This window comes from Mytilus californianus, unplaced genomic scaffold (genome assembly GCF_021869535.1).
Source record: "Mytilus californianus isolate M0D057914Y unplaced genomic scaffold, xbMytCali1.0.p SCAF_9, whole genome shotgun sequence".
Lineage (NCBI taxonomy): Eukaryota > Metazoa > Mollusca > Bivalvia > Mytilida > Mytilidae > Mytilus > Mytilus californianus.
Genome location: NW_026262745.1, coordinates 72,120,059 through 72,131,619, shown reverse-complemented (window position 1 = coordinate 72,131,619; position 11,561 = coordinate 72,120,059). Strand labels below are relative to the sequence as shown.

At 32.9% G+C, this 11,561-nt stretch overlaps 1 protein-coding gene across 1 annotated transcript; it reads right to left on the bottom strand.

Annotated features, from left to right (window-relative positions):
* Nucleotides 1-5,972: 5,972 nt before the first annotated feature.
* On the bottom strand, nt 5,973-10,541 carry LOC127715237 (transcription intermediary factor 1-alpha-like). The gene has a single exon (XM_052221256.1). The coding sequence runs from the start codon at nt 10,529-10,531 to the stop codon at nt 8,525-8,527; it is 2,007 nt and encodes a 668-aa protein (XP_052077216.1). The 5' UTR covers nt 10,532-10,541; the 3' UTR covers nt 5,973-8,524.
* Between the last annotated feature and the right edge of the window lie 1,020 nt (nt 10,542-11,561).

The following is an 11,561-nucleotide window of genomic DNA, read 5'->3' as shown; positions in this document are numbered from 1 at the left end:
GTGATAAAATGATGTAAAATTTCATAAAAACTACATTTAGTCCATGCTTCTATTGAAATTTAAAATAATTCTATTGAGTAATTCAATAATTATTAAAAACAAAAATTACCTATATAAGTAACAAAAAAAGTTAAAAAAGTAATTGAAAGCTGGAAATAGATTTACCATGAATATATAAGGAAGATGTGGTTGAAGATAAAGGATATGAGATGGTTGTAATGGAGATAATGTCATGAAATACTTATGGCAAGACAAAACATAAATGGAACAGTGCTATTATTGCTGTTCTTCTTCTTGACTATTACAAGAAGCCCTAAAAAAGGAATCTGATTACAGTAGTTGTCGTCTGTTTATGAAGTTCATACATGTTTCTCGTTTCTCGTTTTTGTCGAGCCTTCGACTTTAGTCGAAAAAGCGAGACATAGCGATCCTACATTCCGTCGGCGTCGTCGTCCTCGGCGGCGTCCACAAATATTCACTCTGTGGTTAAAGTTTTTGAAATTTTAATAACTTTCTTAAACTATCCTGGATTTCTACCAAACTTGGACAGAAGCTTGTTTATGATCATAAGATAGTATCCAGAAGTAAATTTTGTAAAAATAAAATTCCATTTTTTCCGTATTTTACTTATAAATGGACTTAGTTTTTCTGCTGGGAAATATTACATTCACTCTGTGGTTAAAGTTTTTAAAATTTTAATAACTTTCTTAAACTATCCTGGGTTTCTACCAAACTTGGACAGAAGCTTGTTTATGATCATAAGATAGTATCCAGAAGTAAATTTTGTAAAAAAAAAAAACCATTTTTTCCTTATTTTACTTTTAAATGGACTTAGATTTTCTGCCAGGAAACAACACATTCACTCTGTGGTTAAAGTTTTTAAAATTTTAATAACCTTCTTATACTATTTTTGATTTGTACCAAACTTGGACAGAAGCTTGTTTATGATCAAAAGCTAGTATCTAGAAGGAAATTTGGTAAAAAAATAAATCCATTTTTTCCGTATTTTACTTTTAAATGGACTTAAATTTTCTGCCAGGAAACAACACATTCACTCTGTGGTTAAAGTTTTTAAAATTTTAATAACTTTCTTATACTATTTTTGATTTGTACCAAACTTGGACAGAAGCTTGTTTATGATCAAATGCTAGTATCTAGAAGGAAATTTTTGTTTTCTTCCAGTTAACATTACATTCAGTCTGCAGTTAAAGTTTTTAAACATTTATTAGATTCATAAACTATCCTGGATTTTTACCAAACTTGGACAGAAGCTTCTTACAATCAAAAGATAGTATCAAGAGGAATATTTTTATTGATTTACTTCCTCATTTTTGTTGAGCCTGTGATGAACAGAAAAAGTAGGCGAGACACTGGGTTCCGCGGAACCCTTACAAATTTTTATATAGATTAGACCGTTGGTTTTTCCGTTTGAATGGTTTTACACTAGTAATTTTTTGGGGCCCTTTATAGCTTGCTGTTGGGTGTGAGCCAATGCTCCGTGTTGAAGGCAGTACCTTGACCTATAATGGTTTACTTTTATAAATTGTTACTTGGATAGAGAGTTGTCTCATTGGCACTCATACCACATCTTCCTATATCTAATCTGTGATGAACTGTACCCAAATTGTACCTATTATAACAGTTTTTTCACTGTTGTTTATTTATGAAACAAGACAAAAGTTTCCTTTCAGCATTCATTTTGTAGATGTATCCCTATTTCCTGCATCAATATATTTAATTTTGAATCCATACTAAATAATTGAAAAATGAGTTTGAACAGACCTCCAAACAATCCAAGATTCTGTAATGAGGAGTGCTTAAATTGCACTGATGCTTAAATTCTCATTCTTTAATATCCAATAACTGATTTTTGTCGAGTCTGTGACTTTTGTCGCAAAAGCGAGACACAGCGATCCTACATTCCATCGTCGGCAGAAAAATTTTGCGGTCATATATTGGTATCACGTTGTCGTCAGAAGACAGTTGGTTTCCGCACAATAACTTTAGTATAATTAAATAGAAATCTATGAAATTTAAACACAAGGTTTATAATGACAAAAGAAAGGTTGGGATTGATTTTGGGGGTTATGGTCCTAACAGTTTAGGAATTAAGGGCCAAAAAGGGGCCCAAATAAGCATTTTTCTAGTTTCCAGACAATAACTTGTGGAACGGTGTATGGATCTCTCTGAAATTATACCACAAGTTTCCATAGCACAAAGGGATGGTTAGGATTTGCTTTGGGGGGTTATTGCTCAAACCGTTTAGGAATTAGGGGCAAAAAGGGGGAAAAAAAGGATTTCCTGGTTAATGGACAATTACTTAAGACAATTTAAAAGCAGTGTAAGGGTGGTAATCCAAACACAAAAAAAAGGGGGGGGGGGGGGGGGGGGTCAATACACAACAGCATAGTGTATTGCACAAAAGCAAAAAAAAAGTGGGGGTAATTTTTTTTTTTTTTTGTGGGGAAGGGGGGGTCAATTCGCAACAGCAAAGTGTATTGCACAAAAGCAACAAATTGAATATAAATTCAAATCATATAACCAATTCTAAGTTCTTTGACTACAGTTATTCTGTGTAAGAAAAAAATTATGTGTAAAATTTTTGATTACAATCCAAATTCAGACCTGTATCAAGCGCGAATATTGTGTCCTTTTTTTGCCCCAACTGTTCAGGATTGGACCTCTGCGGTCGTATCCAGCTGTGCTCGGCGAAGCAATTTATTGAAATTTTAATAGCTTTCTTAAACTATCCTGGATTTCTACCAAACTTGGACAGAAGCTTGTTTATGATCAAAAGCTAGTATCTAGAAGGAAATTTTGTAAAAATTTATTTCCTGTTTTTCTGTATATTACTTATAAATGGACTTAGTTTTTCTTCCAGTTAACATTACATACAGTCTGCAGTTAAAGTTTTTAAAACATTTATTAGATTCATAAGCCATCCTGGATTTTTACCAAACTTGGATAGAAGCTTCTTACAATCAAAAGATAGTATCTAGAGGAAACCATTTAATAATTTTTTCCCCATTTTTGGTGAGCCTGCGATTAACAGCAAAAGTAGGCGAGACACTGGGTTCTGTGGAACCCTTACGATTTTTTTTTTATTTTCTACATTTTTAGAACAATATAACAATAGTCTATGCTAGGACTTATGAATTTTGTAAGAAATGGATGCCTGTGACAATTTTTTAATTGCTCATTATAAGAAGTCAATTTTTTGGTCCATATTGTATGGGACGTTTTCAAAGGAGACTTTTTCTGTTGATATAAAATGTGACCGTTTTGTGTATCTTTAAGTATATCTAGCTCTGTTGAAAGACGTGCCTAATGAAAAATTATAAAAAGACCAATACATGGTCTGTACCTGCATCGCTCATGCAATTGATTGAGGTATGTATTATGAAACATACTAGTAAGCAGATATCATTCCCTTTCATTGAATCCAAGAAAACTTAACTAATATCTTCCTTGTTCAGTGAGTGTTTTAAGATTTCAAACTATCGGCAAACAGTAAGCGGCTGCACGGCAGATGTTAAAATTGCTTACACGCTCACTCAACATTGTGAAGCTGCAGACCAAACATAAAATTATCATTTCCGTTGACAGAAGCCAAGAAAACTTGGACTTAAGTTTTCTACCCAAGGTCTTTTGGACTGACAGGATGACGGAATAACAGAGGGAGTCAAGCGTTTTTTTTTTTAACTTTAAAAAATAATCTGTAAGGCAATATTTAAGATTTGATTTTTTTTTTGCAAAATGGGTGCAAAATTATATCTAAATCAGGGCGTTTTCAAGAACTAGCAAGTCCTGATACCCGATCCTGCGCCTAAACTAACAACTTTTTAAAGTACTACATGAGAAATTACCAGGAGAAATGGTGCACCGTATGAGGAATATTCTGTACAAGAGAGACAAGTCGTGTAAATTTTTGACCTTAGGATCAGGATCAGGTGCTATGACCTTATGTAGAGTTAAACTATATACAGCTCATAATAAGAAATAAAGCATTTGGGACTTAATTATCCCAACCTATTGTTTACATTTTTCAAGTGATATCTCAGACTATATACACAACACTTGTAACATTCCTTACAGACTGATAATACACAACACTTGTTACACTCCTTGCAGATTGGTAAAACACAATACTTGTCACTCTTATCACAGACTAGCTGGTAATACACAACACTTGTTGCCCCCATTGCAGATTGATAATACACAAAACTTGTCACCCTTATCACAGAGTTGTAGTACACAACACTTTTAACACTCCTTACAGACCGATAATACACAACACTTGTTCACCTTATCACAGACTTATACTACACAACACTTGTTACCCTTATCACTGAACAGAAAGATACTACACAACACTTGTTACCCTTATCACAGCCTGATACTACACAACACTAGTTACCGTCCTCACATACTGATAATACATAACTACTTGTTACACTGCTTACAGACTGATAATACACAACACATGTCCCCCTTAATCACTAGTATATATATATATATATATATTTTGTTGAAATCACATAATATGTAAAAGTTGACGCACGAAGGTTAATAAACACGTATACCATATACCGATCGATGTCTTCTGAAGACGCGACAAATTAAAAGAAACGTCATACGTTCTATTTTTAAAATCATTTTCTAAGTGTTCGTCATAGATTAAGTGAATTAGTTCAAATTGGTACGTGTTTATATCAGAGACATATATGTATATATGTCTCTGTTTATATGGAGATGATTTATGTATATAAAAAAAATAGATGTGATATAATTGCCAATAAAACAACTCTCCACGCGAGACCAAATGACGTAAAAGGGTATGTTTATTGAGAATATCTATATATTCTCCGCGGAACATTCCAGTTGTGCAGTGCAATGCAATGTTACATCACGTATTGTAATGCAGAAAATTACAATATAAGTTGCGGTTTAACATACTTTTCGTTAATAATTAAAAAAAAATTAAAAACGAATCACGTAAGTTATACTTTTTTTAAAATTTTTTAAAATCATTTATTGGTAGAAAATTCAGATTTAGTTTAAACATATTTTATTTGCTAAATTAAAGCAAAATGGATTAGACACAAGTAAATCATGCTTATGAAGTCTTCTCCATAATACAATATAAATATATACAATAATAGTATAATGATAAAATTGAGAATGGAAATGGGGAATGTGTCAAAGAGACAACAACCCGACCATAGAACAGACAACAGCAGAAGGTCACCAACAGGTCTTCAATGCAGCGAGAAATTCCCGCACCCGGAGGCGTCCTTCAGCTGGCCCCTAAACAAATATATATACTAGTTCAGTGATAATGAGCATACATGTAAAGCAAACAGTTTATAGAATATAATACGGGCTATAGGTAAAATAGAATAGAAAAGAAAAAAAAAAAGAGGGAAAGATTGAAAAGTCATATAATTCTGTGATGATGACGTGAGTGTTGATGATGATGTCGATTATGAGGATGTTCCGTGTCAGTATCAAAAACGTTTAATGAAGGTACAAGAAATCTGGACCTTTTGGTGAAATTTTGAACATGTTCAGAAATTCAGATGACTGTCATGACTATGGAACAACATTAAAAGTACAAGCAAACAAAATATTGTTTCTCAGTACATAGCGCTAATATTCATATTAAGGACACACTAAATATATGTATATAGACAATAATATGATTTGATTAATTGGTTCTCATTGTATTTACCTTGAATTATTTGCTATAGTTACAAGAATTTAATCTTCTGAAATTGATATTGATTTTCATGTTATGGAATGCTCATCTTATTACTATCACAACTAATGCCTCTCTGCATAGCGATTTAGATATTGGGATTTGTCCATTCCAAAATGTGTAACTTCTCACGACAGACGTGCACATTTTGCGCACTTGTTTACATATGAACAATGGTATTAATGGGTGAAAAATTACTCGTTTTTATAGAATATAATATATCATTCCATTATTTTTTTACTCTATCGTTTTTCAAAATAAAAACAAAGATGTTTTATGATCATTGCAAATGAGACAACTATCAACATGAGTTCAAATTACTTGAATATACGTACTCAATTATAAATACTGACCTTTTAATTATTGGCTGAAAGCCGAATAATTTGATTTTGTCATATACTTTCATTTCGTATGAAAACAACCAATGCCGTATGAAGGCCTAAGATTAAAAAAATATTAGCTCCACCCACATAATTAAACACCATTTTTTCACATTGTTCGTGCAAACGATTATGCCTTTAAAAATTCGCAGATTTTATTCATTTGAAAAAAAGTGACAATATGTCTTGAAATTTGGCCAAAAAACAGATCCTGTGTCCAACCTTCGATCAGATTGGAAATATGGATAATTGTCATAAATATATAACAATAAATCATTATACAATGCTATACATGTACAATAATGATTGAAATTCGGTAAATATTTTTGCAAGCTCGACATATTCATATACCAATTTCAGCTGAATGACGTTTTATAATTGATTTCACATATGGAATGGTACTGGCTACATCTCATTACAATATAAGTTCTGAGTTTTACCCGACATAACCACCACTGGACCATAAACACAAATTTACTCATGCAAAACGCTATCTAAACGGGTTGTAAGCTTGCGGTTAAACTGATGATCAATGTTGGTGACGACACATTTTTAGAAAAAAATCAAAAATGAAAGGGATTATATTTCAGAAGGCGTTTAATGGATCGGCGAGACTAAGTGTCCAACACAGCTCATTAATCACGATACGAGAACATTAGTTTTCTTGCTAATCACTGAAATTTGATTATCAGCACGTCCATGTTATGTGGACAATAAATTTTTGATATTGTCTAGCGCTTTTTTCTTAACCAGAATTAATTATAGAAAGGAAATAATTAATATCCTTATTCGGAGATATATACGTATCATTCTTCAATAACACTACTGTAAAAAGCTGAATTTGTTTGTCTAAGGATTGTATACTTCCATTCCTTTTATATTTGACGCCATGACGTTTTAAATAATATAAACGCAGGAAGAAACAAATAATGCATGTATTAAGAATATTCAAAATCAACTGAATTGATTTATTGATTGCTGTTTGCTAACAGTCAAGTTCCTATGATATTTTTCAAGTTGCATCAGGCTACCTACCTACGGACCCGTCAAAGAGTTGTTTCAAAGGTTCTCTTACGCCCTCATTCCGACCGGAAGTGGCTACATATAAATTTATACATCCAACAAAGCCAATCGGACGCGCAAAGATATTAGCAGGGGTTTTAAATTACTGCCGGACGGGAGAGTCCTGGAATAACTATATTTCTTTACTTCATCCAACCCTTTGAGTGAATATTTCCGTACATTTTAACACTAATTATGAGATCCAAAATTTTAGGATTTTGGTTTTTCTGATTTTACCAAAAGAAGCAGTTTCCTAAAAGTATTCTAATCAAATTTACGCCATAAACATATAGTAGCTAGCTTACTAGTAATTTGTTATGAACTATGAAAAATACAAAGCATAACATGGGTGGGCTGTTGACGGGTTAATAGGCAAAATCTTCACGAGCTGTATTTAAAAATCGCCATCTTTAATCAGCATATATTGCAAAAATCAATTGACCACTGAGTTCAGTCATTTCATTTATTAGTAGATCTTATTTTGCTGATTACTTATTATACATACATTCTCTCTGTCTCCTATACATAGTTTTCCCCTAAAGAGCAAACACTAATAAACATCATTATTGAAGGGGAAAAACTCCTATAATGAGTCGACTGATTATTTTGGCCATTTTTACTTCGTTGTACATCTGGTCTTGCTTATAATTTTCCGTTTACAGTTTTTACCTATCTATTAAAGTTATAAAATTAACGGCCAAATACGCGATAATTAATCATAAATTGGCATTAAAGGGCAATAACTCACGTTAAGAGTCGTTTAATTGATTTTGGTCAAATAGAATTTTGTATCATTTTCTATGACTAATAAGTTTTGCTAGCTTTTTACAAATTTTACTTATTTATTATAGTTTTCTAGAAAATATGCAAACAGTCAAACATACGACAAACAAATAACTTCATAATGTAATGGCAATAATTCCTATAAGGGTGTCACCTGATAATTTTGGGGAAATAAAAAGTAGGTAGATTTTGATATTCTTCGCATTATTGCCATTGCCTAATTTTCTCTATCTCTAACGGTTTTCAAAATATCAGACAATTACTGCATTTAACAGTCGTTCCAGTAGCTAGAATATTTTTAAACGTTTTTATTCTTAATTTTTATTGAAAGTATTGATCTGCTTTCGTTTTGAACCTACCATGTTGTTTTGCAACAAAAAAAAGTCCGCTGCAATAATCTCAAGATGATTTTATGTGAAAACTGATTGATATATGTAATTGAAATACGTGATTCATAAATTTCAAAATAAGTTTTGCTAATGTTACAATAAATGTTGTGCTTATCACTGAATTTCAACTGGCGAAAGAATTATTGACACTATCATTCGGAATACATTTTGTACACTTCAATGTACTGTCCTCCACAAACACACATGGTTTCTTCACGATCATCAGTCCATACACTCATGATAATCGGTATTTTAGCAATTATCGTATCGAACTTTCGTAACAATAATTTCTGTTCTTTTCCATTTGGGGAAATAGCATGTAATGATCCATTTTCTGCTTGATTTACCACCAAAACTACACCAGATGACGTTATTGTTAGACAACCAGGGTACTTCAGTGCATATGATTGATAAGAAAACAATTCATTGCCTTGACATGTCAAGCATTTTACTTCTCTGCCGCTTGATGTATAGAACCATTTTCCATGACGTATTGCTAATCCAGATGACATTGGAATCTTAAATGTGTTGTTTTCAAGACACACAGTGACATGTTCCTTTGCTGTTGGTTGTATTGGTAATTTGAACTTCTGTATTCTTTCATTCGCTATTACACACAAATGGTCGTCACAAACAGCCATTACTCCAACCCGAGTCAACGGGGCCATGTTCCGAAATGACAATGTTCGTGGTTTTTCTATAAAATGTTCATTTACTCCCGCCATCATGATTGGACCATAAGAAGAAGAGGTAGCAATAAAGATATGACTTGATTTTTTATCAAAACATAAACATTTGAAGCTAGGAGAACCTCCAGCAAGGACAGTAGTGTTTATCACATCACCAGTCTTGGTATTCACATATATCAGTCTTCGATCTCTTTTCTTCTTAAAGTCAGCTCCTACAATGATATGGTTGTCATCAATGAAAACTCCACATGTAATATCAGCATCTTTAATTAATATGTTCCTTTCTTTTCTAACTGACATGCTACTAAAGTCAACAGGTGGTTTTATGCCAGTCTCCCGACATAGGTTAAAAAGTTCCTTTGTTCGTGCTTCTGAAGGTATCGCTTTAACAGTCGTTTTTCCAATGTCCAGTAGTTCGGTAGCTACCTGTGTAAGAATATTGTTCTCATTGAATGAAAGACTTATGTCAACATCAGGACTTAATCTTATAGCAAGTTGGCTAATATTTTCCTTGATCTGCCCATTCATAGTTTTTGAATGAATAAACAATTGTGTTTCTGTACCAAATTTTCTAACGACCTCGGTTACTTCAATCCAGTGCCCGAGTGTTCTTATGAAATCTCTGAGAAATGTTATATCTGTTTGGGGGTTTGATTCCTGCTCTTCCGTTATGATACGCAACTGTTTGATAAAGTTTCCAAACAAGTCATCGAGCCTACACTTAATTTTCTGAACGAATGTTGCCGCATTTTCCTCTATTGTTTTAGCACTTTCGTTTAATCTTTTCGTCTTCTTTTCTTTATCTTCCAGTAGTTTTTCCGTTTGAAGTTTAATTTTCGTCAAGACTTCTTCCAATGTTTCATTACTTCGATTGGTTTCTGTCATTTCAGAAAACGCTTGAACATTTTCGCATTTTCGATGACTTGAAGTTAAGCATAGTAAACAGCAGAGTTCTTCATGATCGAAACAGAAAGCCTCGATATTAGTAAAAGGGTGAAGGCAACACTTTTCTGATATAACTTTCAGATCGATACAAGAATCGGTGTAATTTGCATCTTCAATCGGGATTACATCGTGGAATGAAGTAAGCTTCACCCAGCCGTGCATAGCATTGCATTTTTCACAAAAAGCTTCAATGCAGTTCTTACACCAGAACTTGGCAACTGATGTTTCGTTATGGTGTTTACAAGTATGACACTCCTGCCTTTCAGCAGTTCCCACAGCATTGTTGTCTTGCAGTAACGAAGCCCATTTTTCAATGTTGGTCGTTGGGTCTTTTGGTTTAACTACGGTGTGACAAATAGGACATCTAAATTGTTTTGGTTTCGGCTCTTTGTTTTGTATTAAGGACAAGATGATTTCATGTATGCATTGTTGACAAAACGAATGAAGACAAGGCAAAATTTTTGGTGATTTCAATACCTCTAAGCAAATAGGGCATGTCAACTGTTGTGAATTTGATTCAGCCATCTTGCATTGATTTTCCTAAACTTCCTGGTACAAAGCGAACACAAAGGTCTATTTAAAGTATTTAATTTGATTTAAATGCATTTAATATACTGTTATTATTTTGTCCGAATTCTTTTACCACTTCTCTATTTTCACAATTTGGATGTATTTTAGCAAATTTATCTATGCACTGAATGCTATATAAACTTTTAGTTAAATTCATAGTTGTGTTGATAATAATTTCTCATTGAATATTACCATTAAGATAACTGTGCACATAACCATGAAAATTTGAATATATGATGAAATATCATAAACAGATTGCAAAATGACAAAGAATTGTATCAAACTTCGTTTTTTTTCTTCTTTTTTTACGATTCCAGAATCCGAATGGATAATGATAAGTTAAAAAAATCTTCTTTCTAACGCGTTTATGTCTTGCAACAATGGTGGTGTTGGCGTCTACAATTCATTAACGTTTGTCATCAGTTCATTCAAAGGGGAACCTATAATGATCATTAATGATATCTGGTATACAGTTGAACCAGAATTGATTTATCTTATTTTCTACAGAGATGAATTGGTCCTGCATCCTCTGTCTCTTTGTTAAAATGTAATACTAGCGTATATCATTGTGAATTCTTGGACTGGATTTTGGAAAAAATTGAATAAGCATCTAAATCTTACAAGGTTTTAAAGGTAGCTATGCAATCAGATTAATTAATTTCTTACCAAGCTCAATGAATTGTTCGGCGAAAAGTTCCTCATATAAACGAAGTCTGATATCCTAGCTTCCTTCCAAAAGGAAAACAAAACTGGATGATACGCAGCAGTATTTTAGAATGTCTAAAGCAAAAATGCGAACAGATCAATATACAAGCAATGTTCGAGAAGACTATGCTAACATTAATAAAATACAAGAATATGTGTTCAAAGGACACCATACCCCGCTCGCACAATCATGTGTCCATATTAAGGTAACAGTGAAATCGGGATCGAAGTAGAAACTTGGTATACAATTTGAAAAGTTCGACTCGAAAAGAATATTTGT